The following is a 25,407-nucleotide window of genomic DNA, read 5'->3' as shown; positions in this document are numbered from 1 at the left end:
TATTTGAATGGCATGAGATCAAGTCCACCAGTTCTAATTTCTCATTGTTCACATTAGAATTTTTCATGCATGAATTTAATCATAAGTAACCCTTTCAGCTTTGGAAAAATAGCTGCATCCTGTTTAGTGGAATGAAAGAGGAATAGATAGGGGTTATTAGCTTTATTAGTTGCACATGGGGAGTTCTCTTTGGCAGTCTTTATTGGATGGAAATTTGTAAATGAATACTTATATATAGATCCACCTTCCTCAGTATTTTATGTGCATTGTCGAAATAGATTTATCAGTTCAAAAATGAATCATAACGAAGGCTTAGAAAGGATATTAAAGATGAAAAGCAAATTATGTTCATTGTTATCCTTGTGATGCATACTATTTTCTCCATAAAATAAATATAAATAATCCCCCAAGAATCACTTTCCATCACTAATGAAATGTGATTAGTAGTGTTTTCTGAAAGCATGCTCTTTTGCCCCTAAAACAAATAGTCACATTTGAGGACACTGCATTGTAAGGAACTTAAGTGTATCAAACTGTGTTCTGCATAATTTTGTCACATTAGTAAGCGAAGGTTATATATGCAAATTGGATGACCAGATGTCCTGAAATGAAGAAGTTATTAAAGTTAACTTATTATGATATTGCTGGGTAAAGTCAGCTGTGCTAATTCTTTACAATTGCATGGCAGTATTTATCCATAAACATCTTAATAAGTTTTTGTCAAATCATTATGATGTTCTTGTATATTATTTTGCAATACACCACGACTCTTCACAGACATTGACTAATTGATTTGAATAATGCTGCATTTCCAATAAAGTATAAATCATTTTGATGAAATTCATCTATTCATTATTGTAGTCAGGGAAAGGGAGCAATCACCTCTCATGTTCCTGATAATTTTTGAAATTTCCAAATATGTATTTCAGAATCAGAGAAATTGAGATTAATCAATTTTCTGATAAAGTTCTCAGGTAGTTTGGTGACCCACATGTTGGATGATTTGGATGGTGATCATTGGATAGTGGGACCCCTTTGAAGGTTGGCTTCTCATTGAAATTAAGCCTCCTCATCCAGTCTCTCAATGATTATCTGATGCGTATACATACATTGGTTTAACCAAATCTCAAGCTCTCTTGTATTAAAATACTTGTTTTGTTGATTTTATACTTGTTAAAGATTGATATATTGTATTATATCTATAATACAAGGAGTTGTGTCTTCCTTGTTGTTGTTAATGCACAAAGTGTTAATGCCATAATTATACAGCTGTTAATGTTGTACCCTCTGTGGCTTGCATCTAATTGAAATTGGAGAGAGAACTTTTGTTTACTTGGAATTGGGAGTTGGAAGCAAGCTGTTGAAATCCCTTTAGATAACATCTTTTAATAGTCAGTGTGGTAAATTTATTTTTGCTTAATTTTTAATTTTACTTCTAATCCCAAAATCATGCTCATGAGCACCTCAGATAAGGAGAGAGGTAGCCTAATGCCAAGACTATGTGATATGTGAATCACCCATTCAGAGTATGTCAGTAGTTCTTTTGCATTTACTAAGTAGTTGATATCTCCCCAGTGAAACTTATATTTTTAAAACTTACAGCAGTCCTGAGTTGATTTAAGGGCATCCCAAGTCGCATTTTATCTGGGTTTGAATGGGTCTCATGGTACTTGTAGACTAGGTAGTGATGCAAAGAACCCAACAAAAGAAGATATTTAAGTTATTTGGAACATCCTAGGTTTTCATGTTGAGATAATCCTAACAGAGTGTTGAACTTTGAGCGATGCAGAAATTGTCATTAGTTGGCATTTTTTTAACTGAAGCTTTCAACTAAACATAATTCATGAAATCATATCAGCTGTTTAGTTGCTATTGAGTAATAATTATTAGGTTACATACTGTGTCTGGTGTAAAATTTGTATTAATAGTGTAACACTCCAAAAGCTTTTATATATGTGCTATTCACTCTCTTGACAAGTTTTCACAGCTTACAGTCTATTGGGTATGCATATTTGGTGAAGTGACAGCCTGAGTTGCAATATGTTGGTTTTTCTTTTCACCCGTAACTGATAGTTGTTTTTGAGTTGTTTTCTCTTGTTTTGTGTGGATCAAAGTTGAATATTATTGGCATCAATTACTAATGTTTGTTATTACATATGCTTACCCTTGTAATTATTCAACTATTGGAAAATGGTGAATTACTTTGACATGAGAACATGAGTGATCAGGATTTGTAATATCTCATGAGACAAAGACTAGTGTTATTTCTTGGAAAAAAAATTTACTTTTTTTCTTCTTAGAGTTCTATTTCATGTAAAAGCAAATCTGGTCAAAGGGGAATGCTTTTTTTTCATTCTTTTTCTTACAGTTACTTTTACTCTTGCTTACATTCTTGTTTAAAATATTTTAGGTATTTCAGGTATTCCTATTGTTTTTATGGTATGAGCTGCATTGTTTTATACTCTTCCTATAACAATAATAAGGGATACAGCCTTGGACAACCAAAAATGTAGCCAGTTTGTGTGTTGCCTGCGAAGAATACTCGTGTTTATTTTTGTGGCATTCAAATTTATGTTAACTACAGTGAATGTCAAGTTGGCATGATTATTCTCTGTGTGTGCCAAGTTCTCTCAACCTGATTTGATTTTATTATCAATAATAGGTAATGATTATACAACCCCAAGTACCTTAGATTATGAATTTTCTTTTCATTTGAATTTGGTTCTTCTCTGCAAATATTGTGATGGATAATAATGTATGTGCATCATCACCAATGGCAGGCTCTTAAACTTTACTAGTGCCATTTTCATAGTGGTTTATTTGTTATGTCCTCATATAGATGGCTATACAGTGTTAATGTGTTTAGTGTTTTAGTGTATAGTATATAGATGGGCTATAGTGTTTCCAAAAAATGTAATGAAAAATAGTTTGTATTCTTGAAAAAAAAAATAGTTTTTAGGTACCTTCCAATGCTGGACATAATGGAAAAAAATTATCTAAATTGTTGGAAAAGGTCTCATAATAAAGTGGATACTGACAGTCTACTTAATATGTTGATTTTATTTCATGTGCATTGTCCTTAGGGTGCATTGTGTGGTAACGTAATCACTGCGGATATCCCAAAATTAGTACGCCCAGAAATAGGCCTAGTAAGAAACCGTGGGGTTTTTGGCCCAAGAATATCACATCATCCATCAACCAATCCAATCAATAAGTGGAAATGCCATGGCAAAGTTCATGAAACAATGGCTCGTATTCAGAGACATGCTTTGGCCAATCGTATTCGCACTGGAGATTTCTTCAAGGTTGGTTAAAGAGCTTTGAATGGTCAGTATTTTCAACCGTACTTCTCTTGCTAGTTTGCTATGTTAACATCAGTGCTAAGAGTTATGTAATGTATCAAATATTCAACTCATAAATCTTGTGACAAAAACTTTGATTTTGGAAATGGATTCTTTGGATTTTAAGTATGCACATAAGTATAGTATTGCTCTGATACCTTTTAGAAAAAAAGTTTTTTTCTGTATATTTTCTCCCTTCCTGTTTGTCATTCTATGAAGATTAATAATAATTTAATAATAGAGTAGTGATTCTCAATTAAATTATAAGAAAATTTAAATATTCATTTAAATTCATAGGATTTTGATGGTGTAAATTGTGGAAAGATAACTTTAGAACAATTCCGCAGGGGATTAGATGGCTTTGGTATTAGTGGTGTCCACCATTTGTACCTTTCCGAGCAGGAAATCAATGACATTATAAATATTTACCGAGATCCAAATGATCAAACTCGAGTTTGTTGGCAAGTATTTGAAAATGATGTAGACCTCAGTAAGCATATATCAGATTAAAGATCATTGTGCTATCATTGTTTAAGTATTTATTCACTAATAGCACTTGAATTATCCACAGTTTTTACCACCAAGAATTTGGAAAAATATCCCAATTTAAAGTTGGCAAATCCTGAGCAAGAGAAAATTCAGTCATTCAATTCCGTTTGTAATAACAATTGGACTAATGCAGATGCTGTCTATCGGAATTTGGTTGAAGAAATTGTTGGGAATATAAGAAAAAAAATACAAACACATAGCATGAATATAAGACCTCATTTTAAGGACTATGACCGGTAGGTTCATTTAGCATGTGATATAAAATTTTAATTCAAGGTTTGCCCTTACCGAAGTTTTATATTGAGGTGAAACTACTATTATTGCCAATACAAATACAGTAGAACCATGTCATGCTATGAATATAAATTTTCAAGACTACTTTGGCCGTGTGTAAAAAGTTTTATAATCTTGTCTATGTAGTTGTTAATGTGAAAAAAATTTGGATTACATTTGCTTTTACTTGTATCACCATAGGCAAATGAATGGTTTTGCCAAACAAAGAATGGCATGGCTCAGAAGCATTGCAGTTCACAATGAGTACTCTGTGAAACTAGTTTTGCAACCGTTAACCTATTGAAAAGCTTAAGTTTATTATAAAAAAATTTAGGTGGAGAATTTTTCCAAATAATCCTAATTATTCTGTCACCTCAATACAAAGTAATATGTGCATATTACTTTGAATTGTGCATATTGCTATTATTATTTGCAACCTTTCTGTTTCTATTGATGTTTATATTTTTACCTTTTTCGAATGTCATATTTAAATGTATAGATTGAATTGTTGGCTAATTTTGATGCCTTACCTTTGAGGGCTATCAATCTTCATTTAGTATCGTATTGCCAAAGAGAAATATTTTGAAAGTTTTTTTTTTAATTTTAAGCCTTAACAATTTTTAAATTAACTCAAAATATTCAATATTCAACTGCCATACTTTAGGGATGTCTTAATTTTATGAATAATACCAATAACTATCTTATTTTCATGGAATAGCCGTAATTGTGGGCATGTGACAATACCTCAGTTCCGCCAGTGCTTAGTATATTATGGATTTCTTCTCTCAGTGGAGGAAATATTTGCTCTTGAAGAGAGATATTCAGATGAGATGGGATTCAATTACATATGGTTTTTGAGTGAAGTCGAACCAATACCTATTGAGGCTCCTTTGGTAAGCACAATTGAAATTGATCTTGAAGCCCAAGTCCAATTTGAAGATCCCTTTTAGGGATCTATTGAATGACCATAAATATTTCAACTCTGCCAAAATTTCATAGAATTACTAATGCTTTATGTTAAATTGAAGTCTTTGTAGAGGAATATGGTTTATGGGGGAGGGGGTCAGTGTCAATTATATTGTATATATTGACTTCTATGCCCATGCAACAACATAATGATCTAATCCATTTAGAAACAATGTTGTAATGGTGTGTGGAAAATATCTTTCTTTAAACCATCATTCCTCCAATATGTGCTAAGAGTTATGCTAAGGGTGAAATCCTTTATAATTTTTCTGTTTCAAAATTCAATCTTTACATTCAGTGTGTGTATTTGTATACATACACAAATCTATTTACGTTCACTCATGTTTTAAAAAATTGTTGGCATGAAAGAGAAGAAGAAAGATAAATATGAAACTGAAAAACACCTCCAGGCCCCAAAACTTTTGCATATCACATTCATCTTTCATCATCTTTTTCATACCAACTATTTTTAAGCACAAGTGTAAGTGGTCGTAGTGGTGAAGTAATACGTATCTGTGAGTGGGAATTTAGCGAGGATCATGAAGCTGAGAGGTGATGTTATAATCCTTCCTACTGTACACCTGATACATGAATTATTTCCCCTTCCCAAGAGAGTTATCATGTGGCAAGGGTATCAAGATCTCATGGCTGAAGCCATTTAAAAACCAATATTTTTATTAGTCATAACAATTTACATCCCCATGGTCTGCATTTTTGATATGATAGAAGGACCTCCGTATTCCTATGACACGCAGAATTGTGCTAATGGGAGCAAAGATAATTTCTTCGAATAGTGTTATCCATGCCAGGTGTGCCAAGGGTTAGAGCCTGACAAAAGATAGCCCGTGTAGCATCTATTTCTCAGTGAGGCGGCTGCAAAAGGCATCTTACCCCATTATAGTGATAATGGCACATTAAAAACACTATTGAGGAAGGCAGCCAGAGAAACCGCCTCAATTATTTATCCAAAGAAAATTAGTCCTGACAATTACATGGCTATGTCTGCAGGTTTAAGTGTCATTCCTGGCAGTGTAGAAGGCAAGGCCCCTTCATCATCTCATGAAATCCTTGCGCAGCCAAGCAGATGGCAGCAGAAAAGAAGACAGGAGGAACACCTCAGTGAAAATAGGAACTTGGAGTTTTAGGACAGGAATGCATGAAAACGCCAAGCAAGAGAGGAAATATAGGCATTTTTGTCTGTGCAACTTGAGATGGAAAGATAATGGGAATTAATGGAGCTATTGTAAAAGAGCAATATATAGTGGATAGGTGGAAAGTCAACCTGTTACTGAATGGGAAACAGGATAAATGGGATAGTGAATGTGGAACAAGTATACTATGTATTAATATAAATATGAGTTACCCAATCAATATATCTGGTGGTATTCCAGGTGAACATGCCAACAAGCAGTTTTTGAAGAGGAAGATGTAGATAGTGTTTGTAATCAGATAAAATTATTGCAAATGTACCTGGAAGTAAACACTTAAAAGAGTGATGGGGAACCGGAATGCAGTGGTGAGTGACGAAAGACATGAGAGTACGGTTTAGGAGAAAGGAATGAGTGTGGGGAGAAAGCAAAAGTATTGCAGAGGTATTAGGCTAGGTTATTGTAACTAAAATGTGGTTTTAATTCTATTTAGGAGCACAAGGAAAATACTGAAAGATATCTTTTTGATTTTACTATTGTTAGGCGTAGATTGAGGAAGTTTGTGATCAACTCACATGCTTTCCCAGGAGCAGATGCGGATTCCATTTTCAATTTAGCCCTTATAGATGAAGTATAATCTTAAATTTAAGAGAATGTGGTTGGGTAGTAGTGTGAGGAAATGGATGGTAGGAGACAGCTGGGGCAAAAAGGGAGTATGAGGATGCATTTGGCGAAATACCGAGTGAGAATATATGGACTGGTACTGTAGAAGAAAGATGTCAACATCTCAAACTAGAAATAAATTTAGCTGGATATGAAATAATAGAAATGGTGAATTGAGTAAGTGTTTGGGCCTTTGGATTTCATATGTTACAGGTGTGTATAAACTATGGATGAATGAAAGAAATGGAAAAACATGAAAACTGAATTATGGTAAAGAAAGCACCATTCTAAAAACAGGGAAAAACAGCGGTATGTGAGGACTATAAGTTTTTATTTCACGTACGGAAAAGGTATTTTTACTTAGGATCATCACCAAAAAGAAGGAGATAGATAGATAGAGGTCTTTATTTGGGCGAAATTGAGACCAAATGGTCCCTTCTTCCATTTAACCCATCGTCATATACATATTATATTAGGCATTAAACTTATAGTTACATTCATATGTACACATAAATACATATAGACAGACATAAATTCATTTAGCACAGATTTGCACATTGAAAAGAAAAAAGTATATATATGCAACAACCTTGACGTGGTGGAAGGGCTTGTGCGTTCCGATGACCCCTAGAGCTGTGCTGGCGGGAGTAATAAAAATTGCCCCTGGTAGGGTCACCCATGCCAGATAGGTCGAAGGTTAGGAGCCAGACGAAAGGTAGTCCACGCAGCGTCTGTTCCTCAGTGAGGCGGATGCAATGGCGTCTGACCCCAGTGGGGCGGCCAGTAAGTGATGGTGTCACGTTAAAAACACTATTGAGGAAGGCAACGGGAAACCACCTCAATTATCATTCCCAAGAAAAATATGATGGACAGTAGAGATATTTTGAGTCCTGGCAACCACGGGGCTCGGCCCAATCGGCCGTGTGTCGTGCCCGGCAGCAGGGGAGGCAAGGCTTCCGCGGTCATCATCCCACGAAACCCTTGCAAGGGAAAACCAGCAGCAGCAGGACAGAAGACACAGGAGAAGAAGACCAAATTAGTTAGAATAGGAACGTGGAATGTTAGGACAATGATGAGGACAGGGAAATTGGAGAATGTTAAGCGAGAGATGGAAAGGGGAAATATAGATATTTTAGGTCTATGCGAGGTGAGATGGAAAGATAGTGGGGATTACTGGAGTGATAAGTATAGAATAATATACAGCGGTGGGGACGAGAGCCAACGAGGGGTTGCCATAGTATTAAATGAAGAGGTAGGAAGAAGCATAGTCAACATAGAGCAGGTGACGGATAGAATACTACTAGTGGAGATAAAAGCAGAACCGACGAACTTAGTTATTATTCAGGTATACATGCCACCGAGCAACCATAAGGAAGAAGAGGTCGATAGGATATACGATCAGTTAGAGGACATGATTACGTGTGTTCCTGCAGGGAAACATTTGATAGTGATGGGGGATTGGAATGCGATGGTAGGCGAAGGAAGAGATGGTGATGAGGTGGGGGACTACGGTTTAGGCACGAGGAATGACCACGGGGAGAAAGCAGTTGAGTTCTGCAGGAGACAGGGGTTAGTCATCACCAACACTTGGTTTAGACACCACAAAAGACGCAGGTATACATGGAAAATGCCAGGTGACTCAGGAAGATATCAGCTAGATTATATCCTGGTTAGACACAGGTTTAGGAACAGTGTGATAAATTCCCACAGCTTCCCGGGAGCGGATGCGGACTCAGACCACAATTTAGTTGTTATGACATGTAGCGTACGTTTCAAAAAGATAAGGCAGGGGCGGCGAGTTAGAAAATGGAATGTAGAAGCATTAAATGGGTTGAAAAGGAAGGAATACAAACAGGCGGTAGAGAAAATCATGGAGGATGGCAAAGGGCTTAGTACTATCGAAGAAAAATGGGAAATGATCAAGGAAGGGTTGTCTAAAGCCGCAAAAGACATTATTGGAACCGTTAACGCTAAAAGGACTAGGAAACCATGGATCACAGATGAGATGATTACAAAGATGGATGAGCGGCAAAAATGGAAGAATATAAATACAGAATTAGGCAAAATGAAGTACAAAGAATTGAACAATAAATTGAGGCGGGCAACAAATAAAGCAAAAGAAGCATGGTGGAAGACGCAGTCCGAGGATATGGAAAGTCTGCAGAGGAAGGGTGAAATCGGTGGGCTGTACAGCAAAGTTAAATCGTTATCGGGAAGTAAGAAAGGAAGAGCTATGCTAACAGTTAGAGATAAGGCGGGTAAGGTAATAGTTGACGCAGGAAAGATCCAAGAGAGATGGAAGGAGTATATAGAAGAACTGTATAGTAAAGAACTCAGACCAACAAAGTTAGACATTGAAAAAGAAAATGACGTAGAGGAAGACAGCTTAGTTCCAGGCATACTAGACAATGAGATAGAAAGGGCATTAAGGGAGATGAAACTAAATAAGGCCGTGGGGGTAGATAACATTCCCGTGGAACTTTTAAAATGCTTAGGAAAATGTGGGAGGAAGAGGCTATACGGGCTGATCCGTAGTATTTATGAGGAGGGAATCTGGCCGGAAGACTTTGTGAGATCAGTTTTAGTTCCTATTCCGAAAAAGGTAAAGGCCACGTCATGTGAGGACTATAGGACAATTAGTTTGATATCCCACGCAGCCAAAGTTGTTCTCAGGATCATAAACAAAAGGATAGAGAGTAGGGCAAATGATTACTTAGGGGATGATCAGTTTGGGTTTAGGAAGGGGAGAGGTACGCGTGATGCCATTGCAGTAATGAGATTATTAATCGAGAGGAATATAGAACACAACCAGGAGGTATTTGCCTGTTTCGTAGATTTCGAAAAAGCGTTTGATAGAGTGAATTGGGAAAAACTAATGAGTATATTGCAGAAAATAGGAATAGATTGGAGGGAAAGGAGGCTAACGGGGAGTCAGGATGGGCAGTGTTAGGAAGGGGTGTAAGGCAGGGTTGCCCATTATCACCGTTGCTGTTCAACCTGTATGCAGAGGAAATGATCAAAGAAGCATGGGAAGAACTCGAGGTAGGAATGAAAGTGGGCGGGGAATTCGTAAAATCAGTTAGGTTTGCTGATGACCAAGCTTTAGTTTGTCAGTCAGCGAAGGGGCTGCAAGCATTGCTGAGTGAATTGGAAATTCAGTGCGACAGGTATGGGATGAGAATCAATGTTAATAAAACAAAGGTTATGCGTTTTTCTAGAAAGAAAAAGGCCAAGGTTAACATTAAAATAGGAGGGCAAAAACTAGAGCAGGTAGAACAGTTTACGTATCTCGGTAGTAATGCAACAATTTCAGAGCGTAAAAATCATTCGCCTTGACTGGGACTCGAACCCAGATCCCTCAATATCCGGTCGAGTGCTTTAGCCACTTAAGCTACCGAGGCGTCCTCTTAAACTCTGAAATTTTGGGGCTTTTAAAGGAACTAGATGTTATAACGAAATACCGTACATACAATGTCACATGCATTCGTAGTCGTGCGCGAGGCGCCACTGTCCACGAGGTTAAAAGCCAACTTTAAACACGTATGGTGTTTTCCCTTTGACAAATTCCAAAGAAACTGCGGGAGATGCCGCAACAGTAACTTTTAACGGAGTCATCCGCTAATGTGCATTTTAATGCAACAATTTCAGAGCGTAAAAATCATTCGTACTGTTGCGGCATCTCCCGCAGTTTCTTTGGAATTTGTCAAAGGGAAAACACCATACGTGTTTAAAGTTGGCTTTTAACCTCGTGGACAGTGGCGCCTCGCGCACGACTACGAATGCATGTGACATTGTATGTACGGTATTTCGTTATAACATCTAGTACCTTTAAAAGCCCCAAAATTTCAGAGTTTAAGAGGACGCCTCGGTAGCTTAAGTGGCTAAAGCACTCGACCGGATATTGAGGGATCTGGGTTCGAGTCCCAGTCAAGGCGAATGATTTTTACGCTCTGAAATTGTTGCATTAAAATGCACATTAGCGGATGACTCCGTTAAAAGTTACTGTTGCGGCATCTCCCGCAGTTTCTTTGGAATTTATCTCGGTAGTGTTTTGGACCAACACGGTCAAAGTAGTAGGGACGTAAGGAGAAGAATTGCGCTGGGCAAAGAGGCTTTCACAAGGAGGAGGGAGTTGATGACAGGGACTTTGAGTAAGGATGTTAAGAAAAGACTCGTAAAAACTTTGATATAGAGCGTAGCTATGTACGGTGCGGAAACGTGGTCATTGAAGCAGGAGGATAGACGTAGATTGGAGGCTTTTGAAATGTGGGTGTGGAGAAGAATGAAGAAGGTGAAATGGACAGAGAAGAGAACAAATGAGGAAGTTCTTGGTATGGTGGGCGAAGAGAGGGGTTTGTTGAGAGCAATCCTATGGAGGCAGGAAAAGTGGATGAAGGGGGTGTTGACCGGCAGTGGGATGTTGAAGACTGTGATAGAGGGTAGAATGTTGGGCAAAAGAGGAAAGGGAAGAAACAGGATAGGGATGTTGGCCGGGATGAAGGGAGGAAGAAAGTACTCAGAGATGAAGAGGGACCTGATATAGAGTAGGATGATGGATTTTGTGTTTTGTTAGGAGTAATAAAATATTTGTTTGGAAGTTGTGTCCATCCAAAAACCTACCTTAAACGGTAGATTACCTTAAAAAAATATGCATACACATACTTATACATATACATACATATCCACACACACATACATACACACATAAACATACATACATGCATGCATACACACACATAAATATATACATAATTACGCACATATATGCAAGGAGAAGAGAGCCAATGAGTATTTAGGAAATCATTTTTAGTTTAGAAAGATGAGAGGTACACATGATGCCATAGCAATAATTATGGTATCTGTAGAAAGGAGATAGGATGTATTTCTATACTCTGTAGGTTTTTAGTAAGCATTTGACAGAGTAAACTGAGCAAAATTGATAAACAGTTTGTAGAAGATATGAGTAGACTGGAGAGATGGGCAAATTATCCAAAACTTATATGTGTCGAAGACTGCACAGGCTTGGATAGTGAATGAATAGTCAATGAAAATTGCATGGCATGAGCCACATGGTATGCCAATATCATCAATAACCTCTCTGGTGGTTATTCAACTAGTGTCTATTTTTATTTTCTTTACATTTTCGATGCTGTCATCGGTTGTTGATGTGATGGGGTGTCCTGGGTTCTCTTCATCTTCAATATCTTTATGACCCTCTTGGAAACATTTTCACCCCTTGTTAACAATGTTTTCATTCATAGAAGGCTTGCCTAAAGCAGCACTTAACTTTAATTATTCCATTCCTCAATCAAATTTATTGTAAATTCATTGTTCCAAGTTGGAACGGAACAGCTACTTACGAAGTTTTTTGGAGGATAGTGAGCTGATTAGAGGATTTAAGGAAGTGCTTATAAAGGTGTGGAAGTTGATGACAGGCACTAATTCCACCAGGCCAGACACCAGATATTCACAAAGAAAAGGCTTTGTGAAAACTTTAATACGAAGAGTTAACATGGAGAGTTTTGTAAGGCTTGGACACTTGGTCAGTGAGGCAAGAGGATGGCGATGGATTTTAGGCTTTTGAGAAGTGGTTGTGGAAAAGAATGTAAAAAATAAAATGGAAGGAAAGGAAAACTAAGAAAGAAGTTCTAGGCATGAAATGGGAAGAGAGATGGTTGTTGGGAGAAATTCGTACAAGAAGGCAGGGCAAGTGGTTGCAGCTGATAGAGAAGTAATGGGATAATGGATATGGTAAGAGAGAGTAAGGATGTTGGGTAAATAGATTAGAGGGGGTGAAGAAATAAGAAATTGGGATGGAATTGAGAAAGTTAGAAAATATGCAGAGCTAAAAGATAAGTTATGCAGGATAGATTTTAACGATTTTTGTGCCGTTTTGTTTGGGGCTTACAAGTACAATATTGTGCAGTGTCAAGGCCCATCATAAACCTACCCTTAGCCAATGGACTACTGCTGATAATAATAACAACAAGTAATTGAAAAACAGATGATGCAGAATTTCATTTCTAACATTATCAACATATGATATGCAGGTTTTTTACTATCCTTATTTCCAAAGCTCATACTTTTAGATTTGCGTTCACTAATATTTCTTCAACAGAATTAACTCTTATTACAATCAGTCAAAATGTGTTGTAAAATATATATTAAAGCTCAATGGCAGGTAATACAATTACATTTAACATTACACCATTGTAGTCTCTACCTAAAAAAATATTTGATAGTTTGTAGTTGAGGGGGGCATGGTGATTCAGTGGATACAGCATTGGCTTAATGCCTGGATTCAGTTCCTGGTGAAGTCCCTGGGCACCCTCAGCTTCACCTAAGCTTTGTGATTTTTCAGTTATCAGATTTTTGTGGGAAAACACAGGGAAAGGATCAAGTCCCCCTTATTACTTTCATAATGTGTAAATTTGATATGCCATTGGGCTTAGTACTGGGTGAGCTCTACCTTCACCTATGACACCAACCCTAGGGTTGATTACTATGGTGGTTTATCCTCATAAGGTTTATTAGAATCCTAGTAGCTCTTTTACTAATTGTAAGGTCCCAGGCTCAAATCGAGGTGACTCCTCTGCATATCCCCAGTTAAATCTCAGCCATGTGATTTTCTATGGACCAGAACATTTTGAGAAACTATAGGAGACATTGGAAAAGCAACTGGCCTTTCTACTTCGAATATGATAATTTCAATTACTTGAGATGTATGCATACAGCCTCAGAAGACCTCTGCCTTTAGCTATCAACGAAATGCTTGGTAGGAAAATTATGAGAACATATGTATTCAAATTAGAGGAATCGACTCTAAATTCAAGTCATTTAAATGCCATTGTGGTGATTATTGTAAGCAAGCTTTTAATTGTAACCAGACCTGTAACTCAATATTTCTTTATGTGTTGTTGTGGATGCATAACCATCTGGTCAACTTTTATCATTCTTTTTCCAATTTGCATGCAGCTCCAGCTTATTGATGCTCAATAAATAAATCGATTTATGCAAACAGTGGAAGCATCCGTGTATGAAAGGTATTAGATTCCACATGGATTAATGTAATTAAAATTTTCATTTAAGTGAAGAAAATCACTGTTTATTTATGTGATAAACTGTAATAATTTTGAGCAAAAGGCTAAAAGTTCAAGTGAAATACCTAGTGGATAAAATAGTGCCTGTACATTGAGTAACTTTCATGTAAAAGAATTGACATATTTACATTTCTCTCATGTGATAAGTATGATGCACTCGTCAAGGAAAAAATATTACTCAACTCAAGAGAGTTCCTTGATTCTCCAGTGAAGCAAGAAAAAGATATAGCTGCCATTTTGGCTAAGATTAAAGCAAAGGTACTATTATTTAAATTCAATTGGCATGCCTCCATTCCCACTACATAATTGTGTTAGTTTGCAATAATGAAGTTGTGTTGTTTGTGTAATGAATAGTAAGCCCTTGAGTATTCATAGAATAATATTATTTGGTAATGATGGGAAAAAAATTAAAAAATGTAACTATTTAAATACATACAACCTGTATTAACCACAAGCAAGTCGGAGATCATTTAATGTGTATTTGAAAAAGCATTATTTTGACCACTTGACTGGAGTTTGCTTTCCTGTAGGTGTATTCAATTTGGGAATGGGGAAGTTAATTTTATAGCCTATAAATTAAGTTTTTCCATGTCTTCATGAATAAAATTTGTAAGAACTGCAACCATGCGGAGGAAGTATTATGAATGAAAAGTTTTCATGAACATTTGGCCATAAAAATAATAACTGAATTCCTTTGCATTTAATATAATTTTTGCAACATAATTATCAGATTGAATAAGTGTAACTAGAAAATGTAGAATTCTCAACATATGTCAGTCAAAATTTGAAATATAATAAAACTTCTGCTGGCACTATAATTTGTGGGTTTAAATGTAATTCAGTATTCTAATAACAATTAATATTATTTTTATTTGCCTAAATTATCTTATTACATGTAATATGTACATGATAAAAAGCATGCCAAAATAATAGTACAAGTAAAGCACTAATTAAAGATTCATTTAACACGCTTGATGATCATACAAAAAGTCATAAATTGAGTAAAATGACTTTCTCTATCATAAAACTGTTAAACCTTTTCACAAACACGTGTGGCTTCAGCCATTTTAAATTTGTGAGGTAGCATACTGAAAAATTTAATTTCCATTAATTTAAGTCCTAATGTTGCATCTCTGGATCTAAAAAATGGAATGCAAAAATTATTGACAACTACATATTGCTTCATAATAATAAATGTCATTGTTTTCATCAAATTAAACATTCACATATTTTATTGAAGATAAAATATACAAGATAGATAGATTTATTCGCCATAGAACAATACAAAATTGTATGGGCTTCATTAAGATTCAATTACATTTATAGGTGCAGTAACATATATACAGATTCACAGGTATAATAATGTACATGAAATATATGAGTTTTAAAGGTTTAAAAAACAGAATTCCCTACATTGTCTCTTTCTATGTACTCTTGGATGCTATAAAAAACATTATTTACAAAGAAGTCTTTTAACATTTTTTAAAATTTATTTTCTTGTGGGAGTATTCGTTTTAACTCTTCAGGAAGTTGATTAAACAGCAGTGTTCCCGAAACTTCTGGGGTTTTTGTAGTACTGCTACTCTGCAATGGCCATTACAAAATAAGGAAGAGGGAGTTCCCTCTCTGTTAAATAAGGGGTAATGATGAACTATATTTTTTGCCTGAGATGGACAATCCTCTCAGAATAAAATAATATTTTTGAGGCATAGTTTGATGCTCCCCAAATGCAACTCTATGCATTGTGTGTGAATAGAAATCTTCATTTAATGACAAGTAAAGCACTTGGTGGCTGTGTTTGCAAAACTAATCTGACAAAATAACATTTTGCTGTTTGCTCACTAATTTGTCAACATGTGTTTTCTTTGACTGGTGACTATCGACCCATAGGCCAAGAAATCTGTGTCCACTTGTTCTAACACCTTACCATTTAAATCAAACAAAATCCACTTTTGTGGTGGTAGTTATTAAGAAACATATGAAATGGATTTTTTTGCATTTATATTAATGTATTTTTGTACAATCCTTTCATATTATGTTGCTTATCACTTGTTTGCCTGTTTCTATTTGTGCATCTGCTTTAGGTTCTAGTAATAAAAAACTTGTACCATCAGCATGCATCACAGGTGTAATATTTTGCAGGTAGGACATTGTTGTAGGTATATCATTAATGAATAGCAAAAAAAACATAAGCTACAGAATGGAGCCCCAGTCCATATTAATTCTCTCAGCATTGGGCTACTCAGAATATATGGTAGGTACCTATTTTCAATATTATATGAAGAAGAGACAAACGAGCACAACCAGGGTAGTGTTTTATTATGATGCATTATCACACCAACTGAAGGGTTGTTTCTGCAATCTATTGTCCAATGTGCTTACTAAACAAACAGTAGGATGTGACAATGTAATTCATGATGGAATAGCTTTTCATACTCTTTGTAAATGCAGCAGGAAACTTCGCAATGAACATATTAGTTCCTCCCAAATGTATGATATTTGTTTCATGGTGAGTATAATTATCAAATCCAGTCAGGTGGTCAAGTATGCAGTTATTCTAGTGACTTTGCAAAATTCAATCTTAAGTTATCAATTACTGATATTACAGGTGGTGGCAGAAGGAATCAGAGTGAATGATTTTTTTGTGGATTATGATAAACTGAAGAAGCAAATTATATCAGAAGAGAATTTCAAAAGAGGATTGAAAATGTGTGGTTTTAATCTCAGCAACACAGAAGTAAAAACAATTATTGATGTGTAAGTACTAGTGTACTGGTGGTACAGTATGTACTGTAAAATGCCTCAACCATTAGGTTCAAAAGCGTGTCATTATTTATTCATTTGTTTTGATTGTTTTGGCAATGCCTATGGCTAGTGAGTTCACCCATTGGGTTATGAATAATGGGTCAACTTCTACACATAGAGATCAGCTATAAAATTTCTAAGTTTACTCAATCAATAAGCAGTCATGGATGATGAACTATAATAATAGGATAGTGTAGGCATATTTAAAAGAGTTTTAACACCATAAGTAATTAAATCCGGGTTTTTGATGGTCTATGACAATTGTTTTCCATGATTGTAGACTCCTAAATTACTTTTGCCTTTAGTAAACACCCTCTACACTTAACCATTTCTTCCTTCAGCTTTTCACATTTCCGATCCTCTTCATGTCATTCAAAATGCCTAGACTTTCCTTTTATATGCCTCTCCAATACTATCTCTATCACACCATTCAGCATCCACCTCACCGATGTCTCAATTTCTCCTCTTTCACTTTTTGTGTACTTCTCACATTCCTCCTGGTAAATACTTGGTTTACCAAAGTTTTTCCTGATAACCTTACAATGATGTACCTTTTCTTCCATAACTCAACTGAAATAAATGAATCATTCTCCTGCTCTAATTTAATATATTTTTACTTTGTTGGTTTGCTTATTCTTCTTGTTTCTTGAGAAGCTCCTTACGTAAATTTTCTTATGATTTATTATAATTGCATAGTGATTTACTCAATGACTCTCTAATGTGCTGTAAAAGACCTGCAGTATATACTATCTCATAGGTTTTAAAAGTTTTATTATTTGCAAATTGGACTGACAGGCTCTGCTCCTTGTACACTGTCATTCACTACCCCAATCCTTCCAAAGCTCTGTTACCATTTTCTTAGCAAATAATTTAAATAGCACCAGTGTTAACTGGCCATCCTGTCCTCAGAAGGAGAGTTAGACAGGGTGGTCACTTATCACCTCTCATCCTAATTATCTGCCTTAGTATGTGCAGTTCAACAACTGTTCATTTTTTTAAAGATCCCTCTGTGTGAAGTAAGATCTGGTGCTTTCCCGGCCTATTTGCTTAATGAAGTTTTTTCGGGTCTTCCACTGGGTCAGGGGTTCCATGTTGGCTGACGTTTCGATGGCCGACTCGTGCATCGTCCTCAGGGATGATGATTGCCACTTGGTTTTTGGCCTTCTTATATACATGCGCACTATGCATGCATATATATAAGATGGCCAAAAACCGAGTGGCAATCATCATTCCTGAGGACGATGCACAAGTCGGGTATCAAAACGTCGGCCAACATGGAACCCCTGACCCGGTGGAAGACACAAGAAAACTTCATTAAATTCATCTGTGTATTCCAAATATAAAAATAATAATGTTAATTGGTTCCTATAAGACATGTTTGTAACAAGAATGGAACAGGTCTCATTGTTTGCTCAAATTCTTTGCAGACATTAGAGAGTCAGCATATATCTCAAAATTAAAATATAAGAGTAAAAACCAAAAACAGGGGTCGGGAGAAATAACAAGGGTGCTTCTGAAGAGTTATTTATGAATAAAATCATTTACCTAGCAAATGGGACATGAATCCATCAACTGGTATAGCGTTGATGACCACAAAGGAATTGATATAGTTTAGACTTAAATAGCAAAAAAATATGTATTTCCCTTAATTTTCTCGGTAGTTCTTTCAACAATTTCACACCAGCATATCCAAGGTTCTTAGCAAACATGGATGAGCTGTGGGCATTTATTCTAAAGTTGCTACAACCTCTTGTGCTCTACCTATGTACATCAGCATTGGTTTTCAGAGTGAACATGGCTTTGTTTTGCTGCACAAAGGTTATCTAATAAATAAAAACAGGGAAGTGTTAGAATGTTGAATCTTTTAAAGTAAGGTCTACAACTGTTTGCCCTTGGAACTTTTCCTAGGATTCTTACTGCCAGTTTTTGCAGTCTAAAGAGGTGCATGAAATGATATGAGTGCCCCAACATGATAATGCCATATTTCAGTCGGCTGTGAATAAATGCATAATAGACTGAGAGAGCAGTAGTTGTGTCAACCAGGGTCACTATATTTCTTTGGAGGCAGCATCCTGTGGCTACTTTGGGGCATAGTTGAGCAATATGAACTTCTCAGGATAGAGACTCTTAGATATGTATCCCCAAAATTTTTTTACAATAGAACCCCTACAAGATGACCCATTTATCCTCAAAAGAGGGGAAGTTCTTATTTTTCTTTGGTGGGGATGAAATAGAATAAATGTTGTTTTCTCATTGTTAATAAAATCCAAATGTCTTCACATCATTAACTCATTGAGTCAATGTTTCTCTGCACTATGGCATGGTTTAGGTTCTATGTCAATTTTTGTAATATATTTATTTCTGTTTCCACTCTGTCTGCCTTGACTGAATGCCTTCATGAACGCAGAGAAAGATTAATTTCTATCAGGGATATAATTACTGTCGAGGCACTACTCTTCACCTTCCTAAACTCAAACTGGTTTTCAGATCTCCGATGATTTGATATTAGTGCTATTTTTCTGTGTTCCAAATTAAACTTATCCAGACTCAGTTGTCACATTCAGCTGTTAAATTTCTTTAAAAATATACCAAATTAAAATTAGCCACGCAAAGTCTTTAGGCCAAACTATTTTTTCCTTAATGGCATGGCATAGGTCCCTTTGGTAGGGAGCTAGTACACAAACCAGAGCTTCATTCTGATCTACATGTCTATATGGCTTTTTTATGCATTATCTGGATGTTCATTTTTGATGTTTTTATTTTATTGGTGTCCCTGCAGTGTATAATTTGTCCTCAGATGTATTCATAAATTATTTTATGTTTCTATATCATGCATTAAAAAAAATTGAGCATCTTTTCAGATTTAAGTATCCCTTTCAAGATGGCTACATAGACTATGATAGATTTGGCAAGACTGTTGAGTCTGCATGCACTATTGGAGGGCTGGAAAGGGATCCCATGCTAGTTCCAGTCAAACATGTGCCTCCAAAGGATTTTGATACTAATTTTTTGAATGGACAAGAAAGAGAAGCTGTGAACTCAGCCCTTACAATGCTTGCACAGCGATGTATATATGATCCCAATCTATTGGAATGCTTCAAAGACTTTGATCCACATTGCTGTGGATCAGTATCCCGCAATAATTTTATGAGAGTTATGGCACTGAGGTAAATATTCAATAAATAATAAAATGTAATTAATTTTTGCGGCAGATAGATAGTGTGTAGTTTGAAAAAATCAGTCCTCTTAACCTCCTGCTGGAAACTAGTTTGCATAGAGATGGATTCAGGCGATGTGGATAATGCAAATGAGATGGACCCAATTTGGTTGAAACTTTCACTTTAGTGAGAATCCAGCACACAAACACAAAATCTATATTTGGAATTTAAAACTTTCTTGCCTTGAATATCATTTGTACATAGGAAAGATGTTTAAATAAGGAAACAATATCTCTGATATTTGTCTTCATTTCTTTACCATGAAAGGTAGCAGACTGAACACTGTATCGAATCCTGGCTTCATTGTTCTCACTATGTACTTTTGAAATTATCACTGTAAACTTAAAGTCACTGTATACTTTTCAAATTCTAGCTTGCAGGTTATTGGATAAATTTTGCTGCATCCTAAGGTGCAATAATTTGTTAGATGATAGTATATACTACCTTGATCAAAAAGTTCCCGGAATAACCACCGTGTGGCGCTCCCATCGTTCCGATTTGAGTTCTGTTTTTTTTGTTAAATTGGTACATCTGTTGTTGATATTCCCTTTAAATCTTAGTGTCATAACTTGACATTTGCAAAAGTTACGGTCGGTTTTCGGTATGTCCATCAGTGCTTCCTGCGATTTTTCCATTACTTCCTCTCGGCTGCTAAAACGCGTTCCTCGTAATGGTTTTTTAACTCGATTGAACAGAAAGAAGTCACAGAGAGCCAAATCAGGTGAATTCGGTGGCTGTTGGATGGTATTTGTTGCATTTTTCGTCAAAAAATTACGAATAATGATAGCACTGTGCGACGGTGCGTTATCATGGTGCAAAATCCACGAGTTTTCTGCCCACATTTCTGGTCTCTTTCGGCGAATTGCTTCACGCAAACGTCTCATAACGCCCAAATAATACTCTTTGTTTACTGTCTGGCCTTCTGGCAAAAATTCATGATGCACTACACCGTTGTAATCCATGAAAACCGTCAGCATTGCCTTCTTTTTTGACTGAAAACGACGTGGTTTTTTTGGTCTCGGCTCATTTGGTGAACGCCATTCACTTGCCTGATGTCTGGATTGCGTGTCGTACTCATAAACCCACGTCTCGTCTCCAGTAATGATCCTTTTGATGAATGTGGGATCGGATTCAGCCTCGCAAATCATGTCTTTTGCGACGTCAACACGGTCTCTTTTTTGCATGAAATTGAGGTCTTTTGGCACCAACTTTGCTGCTACACGACGGAAACCCAAATCATTAACCACAATGTCTTGGGCGGATCCATAGGCAATGTTCAAGTCCTCCGCTATTTCTCTGATGGTTAATTTGCGGTTATTGACCAACATTTCTTTTACTTTATCAATTTTTTCACCGACTTTCGATGTCGATGGTCTGCCACTGCGTTCATCATCTTCGATTGACTCACGACCACTTCTGAACCGCTCGTGCCACTGGTAAACGACCGTTTTTTTAGAGAATCGTTGCCGAAACACTTTTCCAACATTTCCAACGTCCGTGCGCCACTAAATCCGTTTTTTACGCAAAATTTAATACAAGTTCGTTGTTGCAGATTTAAATCCATTTCTGCAATTGTAAAAAATCGCCAACACACACAGAGATAGATGTACTCTTGGCTACGTAACTTTTGCAAATGTCAAGTTATGACACTAAGATTTAAAGGGAATATCAACAACAGATGTACCAATTTAACAAAAAAACAGAACTCAAATCGGAACGATGGGAGCGCCACACGGTGGTTATTCCGGGAACTTTTTGATCAAGGTAGTATTTGCATGCATGTAGAATGAAATGATTTTAGTATAAAGGTATATAGTTTTGCATGTATGTGTTGATTTTGCATGTGGTTTTGTTCCTTTTTACGGGTGGTTACCTAACACCCCCCACCACACACCCTTGCAAGGTATTATGTAGATGTATGTTGATCTTCCTAGTAACTAGGTACATGCTGATTTAATTGTTAAAAATGCATGTATATGCTTGCTTTTCCTATTTCAATGCATTGACATAAGTAACTTTACGTCTTCTGATGTCATTACTTGAAAACCTTACGGGCAGAACAGTCAAAAAGTTTACTGGGCTCAAAAGAATTGTACATAAAAATTTTATCTTCAATAAATTGGAGGAATGGCTTCAAAACTTCAAATGTGATACATATTTGCTTATTAGCCCATTAAAAATATATCCCTATATGCAGTAATTTACATATCTGAAATTTATATCTTCTTTTGATTTGGCATATGTTGCAATTGATGTGCCATAGATGCAGTGCTCTCTTTATGAAATATAAACAGGAATTTTGAAGCCCATATATTCATGAGTTTGATTCATTCATAATTTATATAAATTATTAGCATTAGTGCTATAATGCAGACTGAAGCATGACTTTGCAGTGTTTTTTAATATACATAATTAGGGTAGATAATTCTTAACAAGGGGATTTGATATTAATCATCCTACCAAGTGTTTTGTCATATCTGTTACTGCAAGGTTTTCAGGTGCATCTGTTTCCATTTTATTCATCAAATTTCAAAATGCTCAACTATTAGATCTTGGTGATGGACAGAATTGATAAATCACTGTTTGCATCACTTTTTCCTTAAGTGCTGTCTGAGCTACATATACAATGCCCACTGCAATATAGTAGCATTAATATACTCAACTAATAGAGTGATACAATTTTCCCTGTATGAGTTAATAAAAGTTATATTTCAAGCATTTGATGCTGCTATCATCCTTTACAGCTTTAGGAAGTTTATTTAATCTAGTGATCCTTGTACTTAAGCCATCCTCATCAACATTATTTCTATTTCCAAGTCTACACTTCCTGGCCACTAATCTTTACCATATAGCTCATCTGTGTATTCTTTCTCTCTCCTTCAAGTCTTCTCTTGGCCCATTAGGAATTTTTCCTGTTTAATCATTGGTAATGTGGTTGGACTGTCCCATATTACTTACTGACAGTGGTTTCATTTTCCTGTACAGTGCACCAATGTCATCCTTTCTTTGTAAACTCTCAATATACCTGCACAGCAGTTTTTCATTACATCTATGCCATATTTATTTTCTTGCTCATACCAAGGATGTGAGACATATATTTAATTGAAATTTGGATGGATATAAAATTATTAATATGAAGTGACCTTTGATCTACATATGATTGAGTGTATTTCAAAGAGACTATTAGTTCTCTTGAAATAATTCTAAATAAACTAATCAATAGCTGCTGATATAGCCTAATGCTGCCAGTATTTTTTATCTTGGCAGTATGGACTAATGCTTGACATATGATTAACTTGACTTTCAATGTTTATCAATAATGGAGCCTTAGCCATAAATCGCACCCTTATCATATGAATATCTTGATATTCAGTTAATATAATTTTAGTATATGTGATATTTTAATAATTTAATTTACATAAATATCAATTCTAAAGAAAAATTTTAAGTAGCCAGGCATTAAGATATCATATAGACAATTGTCGGTCAAATTAAGGCGTTCATTTATAAGTGTGTTCTTTGGACAAGGCTCCTTTATTGGTAAACATTGAGAGTCAGGTTCATTAACTGTCAAGTATTATTCCCAACAGCCAAGATAGAAAATTCTGACAGATTGATGAAGCCATGGGCTGTATTAAAGGCGATTAATTAGGTTTTTTAGAATTATGTCTGCTGAACTAAAAACCCTGGTCTACATATTATTTTTAACAGTTCAAAGGTTATTTTATATTAATTATTTTATATCTATTTCAATGCATGAACCATACAATTGATAAATACTTGATTTTTTGCCTTTGTATGGAAAATTTAAATTGATAAAAAGAGTTTAAAAAAATCTGTTTCTCATAATGCTTCAGGAAAATGACAGATCATCTATCCAGCAAAGAGTTGGATTTATTAATGAAGTGTTTCGGAGTTAAAAAGGGAGATGAAGTCAGCTACAGGGCTTTTTGTAAATGCTTGGATACACTGGTTGCAATTGGAAAGAAGAAACCATTTTGATAAATACCAGAATATGTGAGTTTAAGCTTGAAAAAAACCATCCATAAAATCTTTTATTGTTGTCACACTTGTGCTCTCACAAAAGTATTTTTAAGGCTGAATGTGATTTCTAAAATGTTAACTAAAAATAGAATGAATATGGTAATGCATACAAAATTATCAGAAAATAAAATAACCTCCATTTCAACTGTTAATATTTGGGAAAATCCTGACAATTTAAATTAAGCCAGGGGCTTTATAGACCTCAGAATCTTTTGAGTGTCCATTGTATTATTGGTTATGATTCATTTTTAACATACCAGATAAATGCTTCCCTCGCGTCCAATACTCCCAAAATGCCATTCACATAAATACGTGGCAGGGGGTGCAAGCACCAATTGGGACGGGTAAGGGATAAAGGAGAGGAATGGTGTGTAGATAGTTAGGAAAATGGATAATGGTTAGTAAAAATATTCACTAAAAAGCCAATAAGACGTGAACAGCGGTATGCATGCTAGCGGAAAATTTAGCTCTGGACAAGTGTTAATTTAACCCACTGTACAAGTTCTTTGGTGTACAAACAAGGAGAGAATAAAAAATCACTTATACAATAGACATCCACCATACCAGACAGTCCATGCAGAACTGGAAAGTAAAAAGGGGTAATTCCAAGAAACTGCAGGAGATGCTGTGGCAGTAACTTTTAACAGAGTCATCCGCTAATATGCATTTCAATGCAACAATATCAGAGTGTAAACATTTCGGTTCGCTGATCAAGGCGAAAGATTTTTACACTCTGAAATTGCTGCATTAAGAAGGGGAAAGTTTAATTATTAAGTCCACTGCAGTGGCTTGTGGAATATTGTGCAAATGTTGATAGCCCCACCATGCCTATGCAAATAATTAAACCATGTGTGAATAGGAGCCGCCAGATTCAGATTAAACGGTTACCATTAATTTTTATTCCCTTTTTTTATATCAAAGAACTATTTCATTGAAAGAAATCAACACTTGTTTTGAACAAAGTTTTTGCACCTGCATGTATATAAATTCGCAAGTTTTTGCATTGAACATTTTTTACCTTCCTCTCCCTTACCCATCCCATCTGGTGCTTGCACCCTGGACCACACACCCTTTTGATGGATTGCAGGGTATCTACATAGATTCATGAAAAATTTATATGAAAGAACACAGTGTCAAACATTTCCTTCGAGATCAGGGATAGGAACTCTTAGACATTTTATAACTCAGTGCAAGACTAACTAAAAGATACTAATCGTGTGGTTTCGTATCCGAGATGGACGATATAATTCAGCCCCCAATTACATCAGCAAGATAAAACAAATCTCTTTGAGGGCTTGCA

The 25,407-nt window shown here is 35.9% G+C and overlaps 1 protein-coding gene across 1 annotated transcript in view; it reads left to right on the top strand.

Annotated features, from left to right (window-relative positions):
- The window catches only part of LOC139701084 (uncharacterized), a 39,489-nt gene extending 15,368 nt beyond the window's left edge, over positions 1-24,121 (top strand). The window contains exons 6-12 of the mRNA XM_071599660.1: positions 3,084-3,305; positions 3,639-3,831; positions 3,913-4,126; positions 4,882-5,056; positions 16,649-16,797; positions 19,707-20,012; positions 23,921-24,121. Of these exons, the coding sequence (XP_071455761.1) occupies positions 3,084-3,305; positions 3,639-3,831; positions 3,913-4,126; positions 4,882-5,056; positions 16,649-16,797; positions 19,707-20,012; positions 23,921-24,065 (1,404 nt within the window). The 3' untranslated portion in view covers positions 24,066-24,121. The remainder of the gene's footprint in view (positions 1-3,083; positions 3,306-3,638; positions 3,832-3,912; positions 4,127-4,881; positions 5,057-16,648; positions 16,798-19,706; positions 20,013-23,920) is intronic.
- Positions 24,122-25,407: the final 1,286 nt, after the last annotated feature.

Source organism: Hetaerina americana, unplaced genomic scaffold (genome assembly GCF_022747635.1).
Source record: "Hetaerina americana unplaced genomic scaffold, ioHetAmer1.1.p SCAF_11, whole genome shotgun sequence".
Classification (NCBI taxonomy): domain Eukaryota; kingdom Metazoa; phylum Arthropoda; class Insecta; order Odonata; family Calopterygidae; genus Hetaerina; species Hetaerina americana.
The sequence above is the reverse complement of the archived record's forward strand: the minus strand, read 5'-3'. Positions and strand labels throughout refer to the sequence as shown.